Source organism: Stegodyphus dumicola, chromosome 5 (assembly GCF_044657685.1).
Source record: "Stegodyphus dumicola isolate Sdum_Otavi_A_Nest chromosome 5, ASM4465768v1".
Taxonomy (NCBI): Eukaryota; Metazoa; Arthropoda; class Arachnida; order Araneae; family Eresidae; genus Stegodyphus; species Stegodyphus dumicola.
In genome coordinates this window covers 82,187,739-82,213,049 of record NC_140772.1, presented here as the reverse complement: position 1 = coordinate 82,213,049, position 25,311 = coordinate 82,187,739, and the positions used below count along the sequence as shown (strand labels likewise).

The 25,311-nt window shown below is 33.1% G+C and overlaps 1 protein-coding gene across 1 annotated transcript in view; it reads left to right on the top strand.

Annotated features, from left to right (window-relative positions):
• The window catches only part of LOC118200487 (Golgi-associated plant pathogenesis-related protein 1-like), a 96,715-nt gene that overhangs the window by 58,462 nt on the left and 12,942 nt on the right, over nt 1-25,311 (top strand). Inside the window, exons 3-5 of the mRNA XM_035372441.2 lie at nt 12,912-13,058; nt 14,942-15,071; nt 23,027-23,110. Of these exons, the coding sequence (XP_035228332.1) occupies nt 12,912-13,058; nt 14,942-15,071; nt 23,027-23,110 (361 nt within the window). The remainder of the gene's footprint in view (nt 1-12,911; nt 13,059-14,941; nt 15,072-23,026; nt 23,111-25,311) is intronic.

Below are 25,311 nucleotides of genomic sequence, written 5' to 3'. Positions count from 1 at the left end.
GAATCGATACAAACAGCTGCAACTCGCCTTGGCATGGATACCACAAGTTCTTGGTAGATGACGGAGACAGGTTGTACCAAATGTCTACGCAGCGTTCATACAAAGTCGAGATATTCTGACAGGGTGGTGTTTGAGCTCTGAGATGCCGCTCCATGACACCTCAAATGTTATCTATCGGTTTAAAATCCGGCGAGTTAGGCCGGGACATTAATTCAGTTCATCCTTATATTCCTCGAACCACTCCAACATAGTTCAAGCCTTGTCACAGGGGGTGTTGCAATAATGGAAATTTCCATTTTTAGAAGACAGACGTTATGTAAGGCTGCAGCCTCAGTTCAGACAGCCCGCAGTTTTGATGGTCTGTTCTACCAAAACTAAGGGTTATAAAGCTGCCCATGAGAACGTTCCCAAGGCATAATAACGCCACGACCAGTCTTTTTATGACCTGCTATATATGGGGAGCAATTGTTCGCCTAGAAGTGGCAAGGGCTGAACGAAAAGACTAAAATATTTAATAATTTACACCTAACCTTACACGCAACAGTTACTGAGGTAAATTCAGATTAAATTGTTATTATTATTATTATTATTATTTTGCTTCAGCTGTTCTTTGATTACTCGGCAGTTAAAATTAACAAAATATAATTTATTATAAGCGAAAGAACTTCGAGTATTATTAAACTAATTTATAATGATTTCACAAAATTCATGTTAGAATGACAGCAGATAAATATGAGCTAATTAGTTAAAATATTCATATTTATTATTTACACACGTCTATCAACATCATCTCTTACTAAAATTAAAGAATAGCACCAGCTGTAAGAGAATAGTTTAGGTTGATGTTTTACACATGTGACGGTGCAAAACGTATCCTTGCTTGGATTTAAAAAAAATACCTGACATGCCCATCGACGGGTTGAATGAGAAATCCTGCTTCATCCAACCAAGACAACTGTCTTCCATTTATCTGTGGTTCAGTCTCGATTTTCACGGGCCCACTATAGGAGTAGTTGACAATGACGCTTAGTCAACGCAGCCACACGAGTGGGACGTCTGATGCGCAGTCCCATATCCAACAGTGTCCACTGAACTGTGTGTTCCGAAATACTTGCATTTGGACCTGCTTTGTATTGGACTGTCAGCTGAGCCACTCTCTGACATCGATTTCGCTGTACCAAGCGGGACAGTCTTTGACGTTCTTTTTCTCTGATAAGGCGTGGACATTCAACATCTTGGCGTCTACTGATGGTTCCATCGTCATTTATCTACTTTGCATAAATACTAACAACAGCAGATGGTAAACCACCTACCAGCCATATAGTTTCGGAGATACTTTTTCCGTGTCTTCGGGCAATTACAATCTACCCTCTATCAAATTCGCTTAGATCAGCAGCCTTTCCCATCACTCGCAAAAGTAAGTGCAAGAATGGTTCCTTACCTTGTCCATCAGCAGTTAAATACATTCTCACTTAAGCACATGTCCTCCACGTCCTCCAGACGAGTTTATTGGAATATGTGGGAATGGTCATAATGTTTTGGCTCGTTAGTGTAAGCTAGACAAAGGTATATAACAAAACAAATTTCCTTAAATTAGTAAAACATAAAGCAAATAATTTTATCGCAGCTTTGCTAAAAGAACTAAATTGAGATTATATGGAAAAGACGGTATATATTGCGTTTTAATAACTGAAGCTTACAACTTAGGAAATTACTGCTCTTTTTAACTTAAAACATTCTAGGTAATTCTAGGTATTTATTGATGCAAGCACAGTACTTTCACTTCAGCCAGTGTTGTCCAGTATTTTTGTATGACTAAAACTTTGCAGGCATATTGTGAGCCAATCTCAAGTGAATGGTAAAATAGATAATTAGAGAAAAAAAGTATTCCGTCGATGCATTTTTAACTAATTTCACAGTGTGCCAAACGCAGAGTAAAAGTTTCAATTTTGATTTAAACTATCTTCTTTGATAGTTTATTTTAGTCTAAATTTATAGATTACAAACAGAATTCCTACGAATGGAATTTTATTTGATATATAACTTTCTTCCAACATTAAGAATTTGAGTACTTTCATAAACACATCATGATTGTGAAACTTGTCCTATCGACTAAAATTCCAGACTCATTAGAAAGAGTTTTAGATGGACGCAATCCGAAGATCTTGAACCTTAGTGACAATTAGTTATGCAAAGAATATAAACAATTTATCGACGAAAATTAAATAATAGTGCTAGATGCCATTTTCAACATTTAATTAGTGGTAATTCGTTTTACAATTTTACTGCTTATAGACATCTTATGATCATGAAATCTTTTTCTGTGGCTTAAAATTAATTCCTGAGCAGATATAAATACTGATTGCTGTTAATGTGCACAAAAGTATGAATACGTCTGATTGTAGTCTGTAGCCGTTAGAAATGGAAAGTAATGACCATGAAATATTGACCAAACATCTGAATAAAGAGAGAAGAAAATTACAATATCAGCTCTGTTTTATTTTTATTTATATATTTATTTAAACTTCAGATGACAATATAAGATCCGATATCTAGACGATCTCAGGTTATTTGACTGACCATTTGCCATTTTTTAAATTTATTTTCATTCAAACAAGGATACGTATTGCACCGTCAAATGTGTATAACATCAACCTAAACTATTCTGTTACAGTTGTGTTATTCTTTAATTTTATTAAGAGATGATGTTGATAGACGTGTTTATTTAAGAATTATGAATATTTTAACTAAGTAGCTTATAATTATCTTCTGCCATTCTAACATGCCTTTTGTGAAATCATTATAAATTAAGTTAATAATACTCGAAGTTCTTTCGTTTATAATAAATTATCTTTTGCTAATTTTAATTGTTAAGTAATCAAAGAACCGCTGAAGAAAAAAAAATAAACCTTAATATACCTCAGTAACTGTTTGCGTGCAAGGTTAGGCGTAAATTGTTAAATACTTCGGTCTTTATGTTCAGCTCTTGCCACTAAATTCTGACCACTATCGATCATCCGCATGACCCAGTTGGTTAAAAGCCAACAACAATAAATTAGAATTTTGCGATACGGAGTTTTTCCATCTCATTTCTTGATATTTATTTGTGGGTCCTAGAAACGGATCGATAAACACTAATACTTTCATTTAGAAAATAAATATGGGTCAGCTTCTGCCCCAGAAGAGCTGATTATAAATTGAATTATAAATTGCGTTTTGACTTTTAAGAAAAATGCATTTGGTATGTATCCTCTCTCTCTCAGACACAGAAATCACATACACATGCACACAAATTACTTCATTAGATTACACATAAGTATACACTTTTAGAGAAAGCAGTTGACAGACACGATGATAAATAGCAAATTTTCGTTGCATTAACCTGTTGAATAAATGCTGCAGATTTTAAAGGTTCCTGTTAATAACATTTTTATACAAGAATTCAGCTATGGAAAATATCCCGTCCGCAAGAGATCGCGTGAGTTAGATAAATAAACTTACAATTTCATGCTGAACTAGAAGACAGTTTGACTCTCTTTAGTGTAGATCTTGCGCGTTTATTCTTAGTTCGACTAAGTGAACAAACAAAAATAGCTTCAATGTTCAGTACAAGATTTATTTTTGTTGGTAGAATAATCGATCTTAAATACGCAGTGTACTCATATTAAAATAAGATTCATGAAAAATTAATGAATTTTGAATTATCGATATTTATTTAGTAATTGAAGTAGCTTTTCCTGATCATGTAAAGCCTAATAAATCTATGTTTCACTCATTCACAACTAAAAATCTTTTATTGTATATTGTCATACACAAATATACACGTTCAGAGTGACACAAATATACACGATGGCTAAATAGCAAATTGAGTGCTATAAATTTATTAAATAAGATTGGATTGTTATTTATTAATGTTATAAAACAAGGATAAACTATCGCGTCCACAAGAGCTAGCATGCAGCTAGCTCGTTCGCTGGAACATCAGCTCGAAACTAGGGTTTAATAGCTTCCATCTTAATTATTTATGGAGTAGATTTTTTTAAATTCTTTAATAGAATGATCTGAAATTGCGGAAAATTTTCGTTATTATCTGGAATAGTTAGTTCATTTTATTCCTTTTGAACCCTTATGAGCCCTTTCTTTTTCCTTATGAGGTGAAATGTAATTATATAAGCAGATTGGGGGAATCTGGAATCTAAAACAAACTTACGCGATCCTGAAACATAACACTCTCTTTACAATACGTTGGAAACAGCGACACAACGCTGAGATAATCTCACATCATTAGTGTGGACAGGAACCTTTGTCGCTCAGTCATTTCTTAAACATTTGTAAAACCTACACACTTAAAAATTAAAAACCAAACAAACCTACACGTCTTTCTACTAGTTATCATCCGCAAATTTCTCTTTTTTTTTTCTATTAACACTCAAAGCAAAAGAAAAGAATGCCCTCTTAACCACCAAAAAAGACCTCTTTTCCTATTGAACTATTTCTAGAAAATATTTCCTATTTTAACCCCAAACAAAGTTAATTAAAAGACATTTTCTGACGCAGCCACGCCTCATTTGACCTTAATCCCTCAATCACAGTCTGCCACAACGTTTTCCAAATCAATTATAACCATGTAGCAATTAAAATTAAGCGCTGCACGTATTTCCAAATTTTCATTGAACTGTCAGAGTTTTGAAACTTCCTTGAAATACACTGCTAAAAAAAATGGCACAGTTCTATATCTCCCATTTGCGTTTTTCGTGTCTCGAAAGCGCGACTTAGGATATGTGTTAGATTTATATACAGCATTGTTATAATGTAGGTATTTTGACACAAAATCGGACTTTTTCTGAAATGGCATGCCCATTTTGTTCCATATTTATATCCTATCATTCTTAAATTATGCCAAACTGCCAAGTTTAATAAAAATCGTATTCGTAGTTTTTAAAAACTCGGCTCTCAAAATTTTAGCTCCTCAATGTTACTTGAATTTGGTATATATTTGTTATTATTTCTTTTTTTATTAAATTTATTTTATTCTTCCTTTCAAATTTCGAAATTTAGGTTTTAAAAACTCGGCTCTCAAAATTTTAGCTCCTCAATGTTACTTGAATTTGGTATATATTTGTTATTATTTCTTTTTTTATTAAATTTATTTTATTCTTCCTTTCAAATTTCGAAATTTAGGTTTTAAAAACTCAGCTCTCAAAATTTTAGCTCCTCAATGTTACTTGAATTTGGTATATATATTTGTTAATATTTCTTTTTTTTATTAAATTTATTTTATTCTTCCTTTCAAATTTCGAAATTTAGGTTCATTCCAAATTTATTTGTATTTTAAAATAATTTTTATAAATTTTTTGGTACAGTATACGTGCGCTTATATATAGTATAGTATACGTTACATGAGGTCATCGAATCATACTTTTCCAAAAATGAAGAACATAGTACAGTGACCCTAATTTTGGAACGGTACTTTGAGATGCTGGAAACTTCTGCCACATGTATTTAACAGGTTTCCACTACTACCCGCGTTCTTTAGGTTACTTTTTCAGAAAATTCCACTTTGTAATGGGCAAATATACTTATACTGACCAAAAGCTATTTTTTAATACATGTGGACTCTAATGTATTTTTGAGTAAAATTTTCCGTAACTGTGTTTATGATAATAGTTTCTTTTACAAGTTAAGAAATCTGAATACACCCTTTAGAGAGTTACCGCTATAGAGGAATTGAAGCGAGGTTCGAACCCGGATAATTACTTTAATGATGGATTCAATAACCGATCGGGAACACGTTAAACCGATGCTGTATCGTTATTATTAAAACATATAAACATAAAGATTAAATAAAGTTTTTAGTTCAAAGGGGCATTGTCCCTGAAGGACTATTGTTTTCGTTTTGCGTTGAATCATTTTCAAACTGTTGCCACCAAATGTTAGAATTCTGCATTATATTTGAAGAAATTAAATAATAAAAAATCTGCATAAATGTATGTATATTTCTCGCATTGTGATAAAACAACGATACAAAGAGCCATCGAATTCTGAATGACGTAATCCTCCTACGAATATGGGCATGTGGAAGACCAAATTTGAAATTTGGAATTTGTTTTATTATTGATTTCATATTGTGTAAAACCTTAACGAATTTTTGATTAACAAACTCAAGGATTTCAAAGCGAGCAATGGCAACACTCTACGGGTTGGGAAAAAAGAAAACCTTTTTATCTTCAGGGCGCGGAACTGTGGATCGGAGATTCTAAAGATATGCTTATTTAAAAAGAATTTTGCGACATTGCTATTGAACTGAATTTTATGGTTTAAGTGCAAAGAACATGATATTTAATAAATAAAGGAAACCCACAAAACGTTAAAAAAACGCCCCTTTGGACGTTATTTAAAATCTGAAACCTTTCAGATTTTTTTATTTTATTGTAGTTTTTTTTCTTCTTTTTTGTATTATTAGAATCAAATTTTTTATTACGTTAATAAAAGGAGAGATTGCTTAGACACTTTTGTTATAAACTCGAGTTTCAGCTTAAAACTGTGCGATTTTTTCCCTTTTAATTAAATCATGCACTTTTGTAGGTTTGTCATTAATTATTTCAATTAATAACGCACTTTTGCAATTTGTTTCAATTAAATCACACAATTGCATTTAAATCTTAGATACCCTTAAGCTCTAATACTAAAACTTGTTGTGGAGATAAACAGCCAATTTTTCGCCTTAGTAGGGATAAAATATAATAGAAAATCTCTCATTTAATTAAGTTCGGAAAAATTCCTACACATTTTTTTAACGCTTCAGACCAACTTTTAGTCATTAAGCCACGACTCCAGTCATAATACAATAAACGACAGATTAATTGAATGCCGGAGGAAAAGATTCGCTATTAAAGCGCACCCTGGTGAGTGAATTATGATTTTTCTCTTAATACGTGTGAATTATGAGTTATTCTAATACCATTGTTAAAATAAGGGAAAGTATGAAGGACTAAAATTATTATTATTTAAAATTATTTTCTATGAAATTGCTTGTGAAGAATATACAAGCGTTATTGGGAGTGAGAACCATTTAAAGGAATAAACATTTCAGAGAAATTTTAAAGACATAAAGTTAGTCGAGTACAAGAAATTTTGACTCTTTTAATGTGTATAAATTTATTTTTAGTAATAAACTAACAATAAAACCTTTTTAATTGCCCTTAAAGTAATTACGCTTATGATGTTCCAATGAATATATTTATAAAATATACCTTTCATTATTTAACGAGGTATATAAAGAATCAAGCTTCTAAGGTTAAGACAGACTATGCTTACAAAAGGAACACTTAGAATATTTAGTTGAAGATGAAAGTATGCAGTTAAAGAGCTTAATCGAGTGCACTACTTTAAGGTATATGGGTAATATTTTTATCGGGGATAATTTATGATAATATTTAATTTCATTTTGTAGTACTTTAGTCAAAATGAATATTTAACCAAATGTTATGACTTTGCCGATATATTAAGTTTTGATTTGTAATAATTACCTTAAAATTAAATGCTGCTTCATCAAGTTTTTATAAATTTATAATAATTTATAAAATTTGCTAACACATGAGCTTTTAGTATTCTTTCCGTTAGTTTTAATTTATTCCCTCATTTTGTAAAGGAGCAGTTAAATATAAGAGAAGTTAAGAAGAAGCGAAATTATGAAAGAGCTGACGCATAGTGATATACGCAGCTGCAGATATACTTTGATCGTGGTCGTTGGTGATCGAATTAAAAAATTGCCCTTTTCTCGGTAATTAATTGAATTTAGTTAGAAATTTTAAACTAGAAACAGAAGTAGAAGTTTTTCTAGATTTTAGCTGATTTCTGCTTTATGATACGGAGTTCAATAAATCTACTGTGTTTGTGTTAACAATGTGCGGGTATCATCTGCTGATTTGTTAATCGTAATGAACTGTCCAATTGAGTCTACGATTTAATAAATGCTAGTTATGAATTTCATATCTGCATATTCAATTAAAGTATTGATTTATGTTTTAAATTAGATTAAGTGGCTGTCAAAAATGGCAATTTTCTAACATTAAATCAGAAACTGTTAAAAGGATAATTAGAGAAAACAGCTCGCAAGCTCTTTTAGATGCAATGATCTCAGTTAATTCTGTCAAGAAATTTCCTTGCTCTCTGAATATGAGAAATGAACAAACTTTCAGCCTGTATAATAAGTCACAAACCAGAACTGATGATATTATTTCTCCTGTCTTTATTTGTGGAATGTATCACCCATGACCGTAAAGAAGTTTTCTGCATTAGAGTTGCACTAGTTTAATTACATTGTCTTCCATTTTCTTTATGTTCTCAACGTTTAACATTCTCCCAGGATTTATTATAAGCTTTTTTTTTAACTAACTGTTCTAAAAGGCAAATTTTATAGAAATTCTGAATTCTAAAGAATAAGCATATATTTTAGACTTTTGTAAAATATAGTAGACCCTTCGTATCTGCGGGTAACATGCACCATGGCTAATCTTTCTTCATGAATACCAAATACAGCAAAGGTCCAATAACCTGATACATTTAGGAGTTTAGCTATGCAGGATTATCGGGATAAAACAGTATAATGCTAAAACACTGTTCTCTTGTTTTTGCGTATGTATTGCAAATGTAATGAAAAATTTTACGCGAATGTATTGCGGAATTAAATAAAAAGTGCATATAGCAATTCGGCAAATATATTTAATCGGTCACACTTATTAATAAAGAAATTTACTCATAATTTGATGATTTCGGTTTGGATATATATATATTATTCGGTCTCCATGTATATATTTTTTACTGGCGACAAGTGATCTTGGTTAAATCTTATTTCTTTAGCTACGAAGAGTCTCAACACACTTTTTGAATTAGAATGTCATTACTTAATTATTTTGCTATTACTTCATTTCAATCACTTTCAATACATTTAATAACTCATGTTTTTTAAAGCATTATAAATGGATTGTTCGAAAGAACACTTTCAACTAATCTCAACTGCTCAGCGGGATTTTTATCAAACATTTTGCAACATTATGCCCTTTACATATTTACAAGCAATGACAGCCGTGAAAATTCATTTTTCATATTGAAGGCAACAGTCAGAGTTTAATAAATTTTGCGTAAACGAGTTTCTGTACTTGCAATTTTAAGTTTTGAATAAATTCTTGATCTGTAGATTGAATCAAAGACATAACACGGGGGGAAGGTATAATTCAGTAAATTTTCCTGCTACGAAATCAGAGGCTGTAAGGTATGTTAAAATTGTCCAAAATTTAGAAGTATAGGATAGGCCAAGCTTTTTAAAATTATTTTAAAAGCTGATGCTAAATAGTTATAATATCCCAAATGCGCGAAATTTTTAAAATCATATTTATGTATATATGGATATTTGAATTTAACGAATATTCTCTATTCGTATAGAGCTAATATTAAATTTTAATTGCAAAAAAAAATAATTATTATTGTTGCGAACTAATTTACAAGATCATTTAAATTCAAAGAGCATATGTAAATTAAGTGCACATATCTAAAACCATGAAAAACTATATTATACATATATAGATATAGTAGATATCATAGTGTAATTGCGTAGAAAATACTGGGCTGAGGGTGAAAGCATACTGACGAAGCTAACAAAAACTAGATTTTGACGAATCTCCAATCTTTATTTCACACATATCAAATTATTTTAGTAGACATTCCTCCAATCATAGCTAAATACGATAATTTTTATGTACACTGGTTTTAAACGCACGACGTAAGCATCTTAAACAGGAAAGCATAAGCAACGCCGAGATGTTGGTAAGGCAGAAGTTAAGAAAAGGAGTGACGTAGTTGCTTGCAAAGCAGTATTCATACGAAGTAGGTTCATAAGTATAGCTAAACTGTGATTACTTAATTTTAGGTTTTAGTTCCATTTTTCAAGCAGCGTTTTGTAATTTGGAAAGATCTTGAATTTGGGAGAACAGAAAATTTTGAGATCGCCAACCGCTTCTTAGAGCAGCCATCGTATTTTGTTATATCTTACATATTCCACCCCTTCAAAAGAAAGGTTGGGAGAGCATTGAGATCGTTTCTTAGAGCAACTATCGTATTTTGTTATATTTTACATATGTACATGTATCATATATGTATCCGTTTTCTAACGTTTACTACAGCAGCAAATGCTGTATACTGGTTGAATCTGAATAAGGGGGCAAAACTTTACGGGGTGATAGAATGCAGCTATACGAGCAATACTCGTCATAGAATGTATCGTCGAAACGCAAACGGTGAAAAATTAAAAGGTAGTTTTTTACTGAAACATTTGAAGAAATAACACAAGAAAGAGAGGAGATACTTCAGAAAACATTTTATTAACAGGAATGTAATTGATGTACATGTTCAAAGAAACTGCTAAGACTTCCGCTATCTGTAATGCAGGATTCACATTTGTACGATAGGAAATGAGGCACATTTGAGAAAACACCTGTCATTTTCCGAGTATCGCCGGCAACAACGGCGAACCTGACGACTAGATCCATAGTCGTTTCAAGGGGCATTCGTGGATTAGGCTTTTCATATGGCCCCACAGGAAAAAATTCAAAAATACGAGAGATTCGATTATCTTGGTGGCTAAGCTATGGGTCCACTTCGAGCAATCCATCGCCTTGGAAAATTTGTGGTTCGTATAACAGCCATCGTCTCGGCCATCGTAAAAACATCGCCTCGGCAATCTACAGTAGTGAAAACCGTTGGATGCGAGGACCGACCTTTTTTATTCCATCTACAGCGCCACCTAGCAGCTCGCCGTTTGCCCAGACTTTATATGACGAATATTGCTTATATGGCTGCGGTCTATTAGCCCGTAAAGTTTTCCCCCCTTATTCAGATTCACCCTGTATATCGCAATATTAATGTAACATACCTAAATAGGTAAAATTGAATTGATAAATTCCAACAGCATGATATTATCAGCTTTAAATGGAGAAATAATGCACTGTGGTGCCCGCCGAAAGCATCGCGGCAAAAACATCGCGGACGAAACGTCGCGGAGAAAACAACGCAAGCCGAAAACGTCGTAGTACAAGACATCGCGGAGGAAAAGAAAGCAAAGAGAAAACAAACAAATATTATGGTCGAAAATAAAGCAGTTTAAAAACATCGTCGTCGAAAATATCGTGGTAAAAAATAAAGCATCTACAAATCATCGCATGACGATAACATTGCACACACGTGTTTTTCAGGTTTTAAAAGTAAGTGCATTTTCGCATAATGATTTGGGAGCGCAAGAAAAAAAATGATATTTTTACTTCCATATTTCATATTTTTGAACGAACTAATAAATTTTGTTTATAAAAGTAAAAAGGAAACTTACTCATTTAAAAACTGAAAACTGAAAAATACTGAAAACTAAAAATAAAAACTGAAAATGAAAAGACAATTAATGGAACTTACAGCACTTAATTTTAAATTTACATAGTTAATTACAAATTTTATTATTAGTCCAAAGGGATTTCAGTCCCGAAGGACTATTGCTTTCGTTTTGGCATTTTGCGTCGGACTCATAATAAACGTCGGTTCACTTTTCAAACTGTTGCCACAAAATGTTAGAGTCCTGCATTATATTTGAAGAAATTAAATAATGAAAAATCTGCATAAATGATTGTCTATTTCTCGCATTGTGATAAAACAATGGTACATAGAGCCATCGAATTTTGAATGACGAAATCCTACTGCGAATATGGGCATCTGAAATCCCAAATTTGGAATTTGTTTTATTATAGATTTTATATTTTGTAAAACTTTAACGAATTTTTGATTTACAAACTCAATGCTTTAAAAGCGAGAAATGGCAACGTTATATAGAAAAAAAATACTTTTATCTCCAGCTCGCGAGACTGTGTATATCGGAAATTCTAAAGATATGCTTAATTTAACATTATTTTGCGATATTGCTCTTGAACTGAATTTTATGGTTTAAGTGCAAAGAACATGATATTTAATAAATAAAGGTAACACTCAAAACGTTAAAAAAACGCCCCTTTGAACGTAATTTAAAATCTGAAAAATTTCAGAGTTTATTATTTATTTTTTTTAATAAAGCTTTGCGGATAATTTTTCATGAAAAATACAGTCTAAAAATGTTTAGTAAAAGGAAGATAATTAACTGCAGCAGGTTACCTCTATACAAATTGCTTAGTTAATTAGTACATTATTTTCTTTCACGTTTGCTAACCTGTTATTGTTTAATGAAAATTATATCTTGTTTTACTTCCGTTTATTCTTAAATTGTCGTTAACATTTTCACCCTTTTTCTTCTTGCACTACCAAATCATTATGCAAAAATGCATTTACAACTTTTAAAACCTGAAAAACGCATGTGTGCGATGTTATCTTCACGATGTTTTTAAACTGCGAAATTTTTGAACCGCTTTATTTTCGATGACGATATTTTGTGCCACGATGTTTTTAGAACTACGATGCTTTCTTTTCCCTCACGGTATTTTGTTACCTCGACGTTTTCACCTTGCATTGTTTTCTCCGCGACGTTTTCGCCTGCGATGTTTTTGTCGCTATGTTTTCGGCTGTAACCGCAAATACTATGTAAGTAATAAAAATTTGAAATAGCGCATACTTTTTTTTTTTCGTCGTTGTTGTGATGCCATGAAAAGAAAATAGCGCTTTCGAAATGATGTTGCTTCACCATATTATAACTCATATTCACTTCGCACGACTTTTGTATTTCAAAAATTATATATCTCTGAAACGCGACAAACCTCGGATAAATGAAATCAATTTAAGTACAGACAGGTGCATGTATGGGTTTTTATCGATGTTTCGGTATTGTATTTGTTGTCTTAGAAGTCTTATTATGCTCTTTTAACGCCTTTTTTCTTTTATACTAGGTGATACTGGGAAAGCATATTTACATTCAAAACAAATGTGAAGAAGAGCCTGATTATGCACTATCGGAGTTTGTAGTGGATTGTCTAAACTGGCACAACATATTCAGAGACAAACACGGTGTGCCTCATCTCATTCTCAACAAGCAGGTAAATACTGCTGATTTTAAAACTTTTTTTTTGCCTGGAATGCTTCAGATTACAATCTTATCGCTTTAAAATGCTCACCTTTGATTCGACTCTTCCGTACTTTTGAATATTAAAATAATTGCTAAAACCCCTAAGTAATTGGAGAAATACAAACCCTTTCAAAGTTACCTTGTTATATTTTAGGTTAATAATCCAAAATATTTTCACAAATTCTTTAATAAGTATAATAATGATTTTATTTATGATTATCTGAGTAATCACAAGTTTAAAGACTCCATGAAACTCCTGCAAAAATTAGTCGAAAATTAATGAAAAAAAAGATTGCAGAATTAATGTTTCTCAAAATGAATATATATTTGATGCCCACCTTGATAAATCCAACAAAGCATAAAGGGTACTCAGACCAAGGAAAATTTATTATCAAAGACAATACATTGTTATCAAAGACAATACATTATTATCAAAGACAATACATTGAGAATATAATGGAGGATTATATTTGAAGGGGGTAATATAGGAAACTAACTTACAGTTTAAGAATGTGATTCAAAGAATTTTTAAGAAAACTTCTCCATAAGGATTAATGATAAAATTTTTATGGGCTTCATATTTGTGTTATTAGATATTTTCTCCCACCTTTCCTCATGCGCTTTAAAAGGAGAAGTATATAAGGTATTTTCTCCCACCTTTCCTCATGCGCTTTAAAAGGAGAAGTATATAAGGTATTTTCTCCCACCTTTCCTCATGCGCTTTAAAAGGAGAAGTATATAAGGTATTTTCTCCCACCTTTCCTCATGCGCTTTAAAAGGAGAAGTATATAAGGTATTTTCTCCCACCTTTCCTCATGCGCTTTAAAAGGAGAAGTATATAAGGTATTTTCTCCCTCCTTTCAGCTTATCTTCGTGATGTGATTGGAAGTATACTCGAAGAGTAATCGAGAGGTCCAGGATTCGAGTCTCGGCGAGGGCATTGCATATTTATCAAGTCTTCTGCTTCGAACCCACCCCCCAAAACTGGCTTTTCTAAAGCGTTATTTTATTCATATAAGTCGCCCTGGTGACAAAAGAGTTTAGAGGAACTGTCACCCTTGTCTGTAATTTTCAATTTTCAGACTACAGGAGAGATTTCCAAATATCAACTCATCGAAAAAAAAAACTTATTCATTTTCGTATACCATCTTTATAAAAACAAGTTAGAAGAAAAATGAGAAATATTAATGCTGCATTCAACTTATCCATAAAATGATAAGAAAATCATTATTTACTTGCAATTTTATCCACGAAACAGATCTGCTTCATATTATTTTATACAAAAATAATTTATAATATGGAAATTAAAATTAAAAATGAAATAAATAAAAAAGTAATATTTGATTCATTATTTGAAAAGTTTAGTTTTACACGTTATTCAAAACTTTCGAGTTCTAATTTAAACTTATACAGCCTTTAAGGATTTACATGGATTTTCTGCGAACACTATTTGAAAACTACCTGTACGGAAATAACATACTTCACAAAAAGAAGAAAATAATTAAAATTTGTTGCCTAATAATTGAAAAGTATTTCTAAACTGATATCATAATTAAAGTTTTCATTTTCTTTTGTTATTTATTTCGGAAATCACATGAATATTGAAGTAATCTCTTCTAAAATCGAAATATATGTTCGTATCCAATAAATTAGCTTTACTTCTGAATACAAATGAATTTGTCTTAGATTTTGTTTCTATTTATCTAAATTAGTTTCGAATGAGTTAACGGGTAACATTTAAAACATGAGAAATTACTGTTGCAGTCAAGTATTTTAACTAATTATTTTCAAGTTAATAATTTCACTGTTTTTTCTTATATTTTTCTCAACCTAACGTAATTAATATTCTTTTAGCTTTGTGGCATGGCACAGTTTTGGGCTAACCACCTCGCACATACAAATACATTCGGTCATCGGAATCTGAGAGACATAGGTGAAAATCTTTTCTCAAAATGGTCATACATTCCTGAATTTGACATAACAGGTATTACTTTTGTTTCATGTTATATAGTTTATTATTCTTCATTCCATCTATTGTTTTAAAATGTATCTGGTAAAATCGTATTCTTTTATAGCAACCGTTTGATTTCATTGTAATAAATCTCTAATATGGACAACACATACAGTGGATGGACAAAAATATGAAAACACCTTGTGAAATGCATGTTTGAAAAGAAAGATTGATTTTAATGAAATATGTAGGTGGCGCTGGCGTTTTTGACTATTGACGCCACCTATACAACTTCGTAAATATGCTAAACAGTTCAGTTGTTGTCGGAGTACTGTTATGTGAGGTTGTCATTGCATTATGTCAGAGTTAACAGACTTCGAACGTGGGCAAATTGTTGGAGCACGTATGGTAGGTGCTTCCGTAAGCAAGGTAGCCGAGGTGTTTAGTGTTTCAAGAGGTACTGTATCGAAGATTTATTCCGCATATTTGAAAAGCGGAAAAACATCATCTGCTAAATCACAGCGCGGACGAAAGTGTGTCCTGAGTGATCGTGACAGACGATCATTAAGGGCAATTGTGACGAAAAATAAGAAGACCACAGCTGCAAAAGTTACTGCTGAAATGAATGTTGTGTTACCGAACCCTGCGAGTACCAAAACAATTAGAAGGGAGCTTCATAAACAGGGAATTGCTGGCCGTGCTGCAATTGAGAAGCCACTCATCAGTGATGCTAATGCCCGTAACAGGAAAAGGTGGTGTTTAAGTCATAAAGCCTGGACTATAGACAGTGGAAGAGAGTAATATGGTCTGACGAGTCTTCTTTCCCATTGTTTCCCACTTCTGGCCGAGTTTACGTCTGGAGAACGCCATCTCAAGCCTATAATACAGACTGCTTGTTGCCAAGAGTGAAACATGGCGGGGGTTCTGTTATGGTTTGGGCAGCCATATCGTGGTTCTCTGCTAGCCCCATGATAACTGTGTCAGGGCACATGACTGCCAAGACTTATGTGAACATTTTGGCCGATCAAGTTCATCCCATGGTACAAACTTTGTTCCAAGATGGTGATGGTGTCTTCCAAGACGACAAAGCCCCTGTTCACACAGCTCACATTGTCCAGGACTGGTTTTCTGAGCACGAGGATGAGTTGTCCCATCTCCCCTGGCCACCACAGTCACCAGACTTGAATATTATCGAACCTTTGTGGTCTACATTGGAACGGAAAGTGCGTTCTCGTTATCCTCCGCCAACATCGTTATCTGAACTTGCCACCGTTTTGCAGGAAGAATGGTATAATATTCCCTTGGCAAACATACAGGAACTGTATTTATCCATTCCGAGAAGACTGCAAGCCGAGAAGACTGCAAGTTAGCTTGTTATATTTTAGGTTAATAATTCAAAATATTTTCACAAATTCTTTAATAAGTATAATAATGATTTTATTTATGATTATCTGAGTAATCACAAGTTTAAAGACTCCATGAAACTCCTGGAAAAATTAGTCGAAAATTAATGAAAAAAAAAAAAAAAAAGATTGCAGAATTAATGTTTGCCAACGGGTTTCCTACACCATATTAAGCAAAGAAACACGTTTTTTAAAGGTTTTTCCATATTTTTGTCCAACCCCGTACATGACTTCCTTGTACGGCCTATTAAGGGGACTCGTACACCTTAAAACCCATAAGATCTTCGAATATGTGACTGTTGCAAGAATTGGAATAACTTATTTATTTTAAAAGATATTACTTCCAACTTTTTACAGCTGACTACATAATATAGCTGCTATCTGAAATAGTCATCAGAAAATTTGTGTTGCCACAAATATTTTTATAATTTAATCCGCTTTGTGACAAAATTTTTCGTCAAGTTTCCACCTTGCGCGCACAGTTTAAAACATTCTGTTGCATAATTTAATTCCATATTTAATATATAGCTTTTACAACATTTGGAAACTACTGTGAACCTAAAATTCTAAGAATTTCATGTTAAATTTTTATTTTATTTGGAGTTGAGTTTATAAAATGTATTTTATTAAAAAAAATCTGTAATGTTTTCGTGCATAAAATTTTTTAATACTAAAATATTCATCAAATTTTTAGTTCACTTAGAAAATAGCGCCCATATAAAGAATTCTATGAAATTTCAAGTACGTACCATTAGCCATTTTTAAAATATCATGCGCGCAAGGTGACAACATGACGAAATATTTTGTCACAAAGCGGATTAAATTACAAAAATATTTGTGGCAACACTAACTATCTGGTTACTAGTTTCTAAAACAGCTATATTATGGAGTCAGCTGTAAAAACTTGAAAGTAATTGCTTTTAAAATAAATAAAATATTCCAATTCTTGCAACAGTCACATATTCGAAGATCATAAGGGGTTTAAGGTGTATGAGCCCCCTTAACTTATACACATTCTTTGCTGAATTTCATTTAAACTTAATTCCTCGAGTTATTAGAACTTAATTAACTGGTTCCTCAATGAAAGTTGAAAATGACATCAAATACTGCAAATTTTGAAACCCTGGTTAAGCTTTTCGTATCGACTGTAAAACTTTCCCAAATATTAGTATAGAAACAAGAAGACCACATTAAAAGTTAGATTTCGTTATTTGTTGAAAATTATTATTATTTAAAAAATTTTACATGGCCAATACATGAATATTTTTGTCATTTAAAACACGTTTGTAATATGAAGTATTTGACTAGCAACGATTTCGTAAAGAAAGGCCGGGCAAGGAATTTCAAGCCGGGTAAGATGGTGAGCATATATACATGTATATATACACGTTTGATACTGCCAAATTGCAATAAAAAAGGAAGATATGCATCTAGATGTTATAGCAGTTTCATATGCAAAATTTCAATATTCTACAGCTAATCGTTTTTGAGGTATGCGAGATACATACATGCATACTTACGTACGTACAAGACGTCACGAAAAAAAAATACCTTTCAAATCCACTTTAAATCCATTTTATAATCCGTTTTCGGAAACGGATTATAAAATAATTTGGAATTATAACGGATTATAAACGGATTATAAAAACGGATTATTGGAAACGGATTATAAAAAAATTTGGAAAAACAGGCCTCTGTTCTGTCACTAAGTAAAGACGTCACGCAAAAGGTCGTCAAAATGGATTCAGGAACGGTCAAAATGGACATTTCTGTTGAAATATGATACCCGAAATTTTTCGCGATTGCAATAATTCCTTTACTTCCTACACTGAAGTAAAAATTAAAAACGTAGCTGTGTTTATGGTATATAAGAAATGAAGCGAAATTAAATAACAACATTTTTCAAATTTACGCTTCGGTGAAAGAGTAATTTTGAATTACCTTTCAAATAAGTATATGTAATTTGATTAAATACGCTTTAACTCTTAATGTTTTCCCGGCTAAAGCCTAGAAGTAACTACACGGATAGTGGGCGTTGTTTACTTGCTTTAGGCCTTGAACACACATTTTTATGACGTATTGTTGGCTATGCCTCTTTTTAGAAGAAGGTTACAGTTATGCTTTAACTGATTTAATATGGAATTTTTATATTAGAGATATATAGCTTCATATCTGAAGGAGAGTTAGGTTATTTGAAATATTAGGTTTATAATGTTACCGCGCCAGCTCATTTTTATTACAAATTCATTTTTTTATTGGTTGTGTGTGATTGTAACCGCTTCATACAGCGTGTTAATGCTCAAAAAGGCATTACTAAAATTTATGAAACGACTGAAATTATTGAATGAAAAATTTTAAATTTATAACCGTTAACTGCTCAAAGAACTTTTTGATCATTTAATTAATATATCTGATTCTGGTATTTCCTGCATTATGGATGAAATACCTGAATTTGCATTTTTTAACCATTTGTAGGAAAAAGGGAGCATTGAAGGTAAGTTTCATAATTTGCTAAAGTAAAGTGTCGAGTACACGCTAAGTTTGCCGATTTCGTTGTCAGGTAATTACTTTATTCTAGTAAACTTCCTTTCGTCGTTTAGTTATTATTCTGGAAACCTTTTGAGAGGGAGGTAACTTCAATCAATGGAGTTGTCTGATATTTCTCTCTCGTTCACGTGTTCTGTATTTCTGAGTCCTATTTGTTATACTTTGAAAACGCCGAAAACAGGTCCCCTCTTTTATTTTCAGTACTTTGGAGTAGAGTATACATTGAAGTTTCAGTTATTATAGGGTAATCGTGCGCAGTGCCATATATTTATATGTAATATAATGACATAGAGTAAGCTGTAACAGAGGTAGAAGCTTTAGTGCGCTGTTGTGACTCCTATTAAGTTTAGCATTTCTTGTTTCTGTATTTATTTAATAGTTTGTTTTGTAATTTTGTTTGATGTATGAATCTGGCCACCAGTTTTGTTTTTGAATGTAATGATCAGAAAATTCCCGTTCTAAGCAGTTAAGTTTAATTTAAATAAGCAGCAGTTAAATGAAGTTACTGAGATACTGAATGTTTTTCATCATTAAAATGCACGCATCATTTTGATCATTATACTAAACATGTAAATAATCGCATTTATCTGTATGTATTTGTAAAAAGAAATAAATTGGATATAAAACGAAGTTGGATTTCGAGTCAAAACATGCGCAATTATCCAATATGGAGACTCACCAAGAAAAGGTTTTGGTTTAGGTTAAAATTAGCTACGTCATCAGCGTTACGCAAATCATGTGACACAGACTGACCAGAAATGACGCAGTCGAGGAAAGTCATTGCAATTTTTAGAATACGGCTAGGAAATACCCAAACTAAAAATCAGGAGTTAAAAGGCTATTACTAAGTTAAATTATAAAGCTGATTTACATGTTTTTTTCCCTTACATATACCGGGTGGCCATAATTAAACTGACAGTGCTCAGTGTTCTGTAGCGCGATCTATTTGCGAGAATGATGCCACATTTTGTAGGAAGATTAAACAAGACGGGGGACGAAGGATACCGCGAAAAAATAATAGTTCCAAAAGTCACCGCTAGGGGAATATTTGGCGCTGTGTAATAGAAAATAGAGTGTTAACAAATGCAAATTAATACGGAATAAAATTACCTTTTATTATGGATATGCCTTATGGAATATGGATATGCCTTACAGTACGGTATGGAAAATCTTACGAAAGATTATCAACTTCTATCCGTACAAGATCAGCCGTGTACAGGAGTTACTGTACCCCGACCATGATAAGCGATTGACATTTGCTCTCACCTTTCTTGCCAGAATGGAGGTGAATGATGCTTGGCCGTGGAAAATCTTATGGGGAGACGAGGCCCACTTTTACCTGAATGGGACTGTGAATACCCAGAACTGCCGAATTTGGGATGATAAATCACCACATGCAGTCACAGCAATTCCCTTACATTCACCAAAGGTAACTGTTCGGTGTGGGTTCACAGCGGAATTTATCGTAGGTCCATTCTTCTATGAGAACTTTACCCCGACAGGACCAAAAACCTGTTCTGTTACCGGAGAGAAATATCGCAACATGTTGAACAGCTTTCCCATTCCGGCACTTCAGCAAAGACAATGCCTAAGGGAAATCATTTTCATGCAAGATGGAGCCCCTCCACACGTTGCTGTACGGGTGCAACAGATGCTACGACAGAAATTCACAACAGAAAGAGTCATTAGCAGCTACTTTCCAACTGCATGGCCACCTCGGTCGCCTGATCTTACCCCATGCGACTTCTGGCTATGGGGTTACCTTAAGTCCAAGGTCTATCAAGGAGTGGTCCAGGACCTGGCTACGTTGAAGGATAACATATCACGAACTGTACGGGAGATTCCTGCAGACATGTTACTTTCTGCTGTTGTGCATACTGTGCACAGAATGCAATATGTGGTCCACAACAACGGCAGCCACATTGAACCTTATTTGAATGCAAAATAAAAGGCAATTTCCGTATTGATTTACATTTGTTAACACACTATTTTCTATTACACAGCGCCAAATATTCCCCTAGCGGTGACTTTTGAAACTAATTTTTTTTTGTTTCACGGAATCCTTCGTCCCCGGTCTTGTTTAATCTTCCTACAAAATGTGGCGTCATTCTCGTAAATAGATCGCGCTACAGAACACTGTGAGCACTGTCAGTTGATTGATTGTATTGATTTACATTTGTTAACACACTATTTTCTATTACACAGCGCCAAATATTCCCCTAGCGGTGACTTTTGAAACTAATTTTTTTTGTTTCACGGAATCCTTCGTCCCCCGTCTTGTTTAATCTTCCTACAAAATGTGGCGTCATTCTCGTAAATAGATCGCGCTACAGAACACTGTGAGCACTGTCAGTTTAATTATGGCCACCCGTTATGTATATGATGTTCAATGAGAGCACTACTGGCTGTTCGTGAGGCCAAATTAGTTCATTTTCTGATATTTTTTAAGCAAAAACATATTCCTGTGTACACGGGAAGAAAAACAATAATGTATCATATATTATGTGCAATGTATAATGTATCGTTTGTGTATTTTTAATTTTTACTATTATATTAATTGTAAATTGTATTTCTAATGAGCCATTTTGTGTTTTAATTGTAATTTCAATCATTCCTTATCGTTATGTTGATGTTTTCCGACTTAACGATAAATATCGATAGTTTGACGATCTTTTTAAAAAAAGGTGGAAAATTCGCAAACTTGCATCCGGTAAGTAACCTTAGCATTTTAGTACACGGTGATTGTCCGTGCTGTTAAACTTTCTACTCGAAACAATGCATGTTTTTCCAAGTTTGCAGTTTTTATTTTTTATCGTGAGAGTAATATGCGTAAAGAGAATATGACGCCGATAAGGAGTTTAAGAAACAGTAAATGAAAGCTGTGTATGATGTTTAATTGCCGCAAAAAATAATTTTCTTCGTTCTTAAATGCTAAAACTTAAAAATTTTACATAATAATGAAGATTGCCTACTTAATATTATGTAAAGGACTGTGATCTTGTGTAGGAATAAAGCAATTTGTAAACACATTGAAATTAAAATGTTCCATGATGGGAATTTAAAGAATATTTTTTTTTGTATTTTTAATGCGAAAGCTTAAAAATCTTTGAAAATATTAAAGTTATATGAAATACAAGTATTTGAGACTGGGACGTTATTTGCCGTTTTAATAAGAGACAAAACTGAGCTATTCTATCATGTTGATTCAAAATAAACAATTTATTATGTTTATTTTCAGCTACACCAAAGCTTAATTATTAGAGATTTAAACATAAAATAAAGAGTTTAATAATAATTTAAATGAATAATTAACTAGTTACTAATATTTCAGCAGAAAATAGTAAATTAAGTACCCGCAGTATAAAATGCAGGATTACATTGTGACGTCATAGGCGTAGTATCACCCATTTATGAAGTGACTAAGCTTCGCCTTTGCAGTTTTGCCATACAGCGCATTATGAGCTCTTACCCCCTTTTTGGCTTAATTAATGAAATGCTATTTTAAGTTAATTAAAATGCCACAATGTAAGACTGTATAATTCAAAGCTATATTTAATTAATTAAAAGTGTTACTTACCTTACTATGATGTTCTATGAACTTTAAACTGTAATCGATAAATTGGGAGTCCATGAGCAAAGAAAATGTAAACCATGCATCGCGGGTATGGCAACAGAAATGAATATTCTGGGAACATGGTGATTGGGTATAGCTAGTTCAGTTTAATAAAGAACTCTGTGAATAGCTAATACTTTTGTGCCCGTAAAAATTTAAAATAAAATTATTGTACTTCAAAATGCCAATTTATTTGAAGAACCACTGCAGAACACTGAAATCTCATTACGGAAGAAATTTAAAATTCTTATACATTAAAAATGCAAAAACGTAATCATTTGATTCGGTTTTAAATTCAAGTTAGTTTAATTCGAAGGCAAAAACTTTATTTCTCCATATATTTTATGTAATGAAAAACAGAATATATTTGATTTCGCTTTTATGTTGGTAAACCGAAATTTATTATACGTGTTTTCCTTTTTCAGCTCAACAAGTCACGAAGTACTGGTATGAAGAGATAAAAACGTACAATTTCTTCCAGAATCCCAATTTATTGCATGTCAAAGCAGGTATTTTCATTCAATGATTGAAACTAAGTTATTTTAAAAATTAAAAACCAAATTCTAATGTTTGATTTATTTATATATACATCTTGTTTTAGAATTATAAAATTATTCATATATTAGAAATGAATTTTGAGGTTCGATGCTTAATGATAAACTTGAATACATTTTGAGTAAATCTCTACTATATTCGTGTTAATTTCAAATAATTAAACTGTGAACTGGGCATGCTGAACATACTCTTCGAGTATTTATTAATCTGGATACTAATTTCTACGATTTACCAAATAAGAAGGGTGATGAGAAACAGTATTGTATCAATAATAAAACCATCATTGGGATTCACCCAATTCAGCCTATTTCAGAAAACTCACATATGCTAATATGCTTTTTATTTGGTGAATCAATTGTTTTTTATATTTATTTAAACATTTTATTAAAGGCCAAAATTTTCGTGGAATTTTTAATTACGTTTTCTTTGTGATTGCTATTAAATACAAACATAAATGGTATAAATTCATAAAATTTCTTATTTCTGAAAATTAACAGTAAAATATTTAAAATTTCTTACTTCTTAAGAAGATAAAGATACCAGTGGCCTTGAGGTGAATATACACTCTATAACAAAAAAAAAAAAAAAAAAGACGGACCAAGAAGGAGGTGTCCAACGGAGACAAAATTTTTTGGATAGGAAGATTATGTACAGAATAGAATATGATTAAAATTTCAGAACAACTGAATAATTTATTTCAGAGTTACATAGTTACAAAGTAGCAACCTCAATAAGGTGTTGATCTACCTCTAGCCTGGATGCAAGCTGCCACAAGGCGTGGCATAGATTGATAAAGCTCCCGGATGGTCTCCTATGGTGTTTCTTGATAAATTTGCTCCAGACATTTGTCATTTGTATCTTGACAAATTTGTCGGGCTAGATCATCAACATTCCCTGGTAGATGCAGTCACATTCCCATCATATACCAAACATGCTCGATGGGAGAGAGATCTGGATGGTCAAGGAAGTGTTTGACAAGCTGTAAGATAGTTCTTAGCAACACATGTCGTATGTGGTCTGGCATTATCTTACTGAAACATAAGGCCAGGGTCTGAAAAAGGAACGGTAGCACAACTGGTCTCAAAATGTCGTCGACGCACCGTTGTGCTGTAAGTGTGCCTTTAATGACGACCAAAAAGGTCCGGCTATCAAGAGGTCACGACACAGGTGGAAGCGGGATTCCTCGCTAAAGACTATACGTCCCCAATCAGCATCATTCCAACCTGATCGAGCCAAGCATCACTATAATTTGGCTCAACAGTGTACAGGCATGAGTGGCAGGTGTTGGCACGAACATAGATTTTGCTCTATCAGCCATCTGTGAATGGTTATGGTGGACACTCGTGTTCAGGTCGCACGTCTGATGGTTGATAGCGACGAATCAGGCGCTGTGACAGCTGATTTGACAATCACTCTGTCCTCCCGATCTGTTGTGGCCCTAGGTCGACCGCTACCATCATGACGCTGAAATCTGCTATTGTCCATCCATTCTTGCCAGCATCTTCTAATCGCCACAGCGCTTCGACTCATATGATGAGCGATTATCCGATTTGCCCAACCTGCTTCTTTCATTACAATGATACGACCTCTTTCAAATTTTGACAGTTGTTTATAATGAACTCGAATCCTGTGGCAAGGCATTTCTTCAGTCTTTGAAAGGTATCCTAAGTCGCAATGCAACAGAAATTTTTAACAACAGTTCACACAGATCACAGATCATCATTCGAGTAAAAGGCATGCGGCCTGTTGAGGCCTTTACCAGTCTATATTTTTTAAGTTCCTAATGGCATAAAGATGAGGGGAAAAAATTCCGAACAAGCGGAAAGTCTTAAAGCACTGTGCGCGGATCTCATAAGAGAAAGAAGTACGACGCCTGTGTGGCGCCATTTGTTGACTTGAGTAGAATCTTCAGTAATGGCATATCTTTGGAGTGACGTTCATGTGGCGCCATCTGATGTCATAAGCAATGGCATATCTATGGCATAGCTTTGAAGAAGTAGATGCGAGAGCACATGCATTTAACATTTAATAAATAAATTTAACATCAGTCTGCCGCAGATCGGATAGTTTACTGGTTGCTTGCGTAACTGTAAACTGTTTTATTTCCCGTGCAATGCAGCGCGTGGCGGATATTATGAGAAAGCTAATCCGGAAA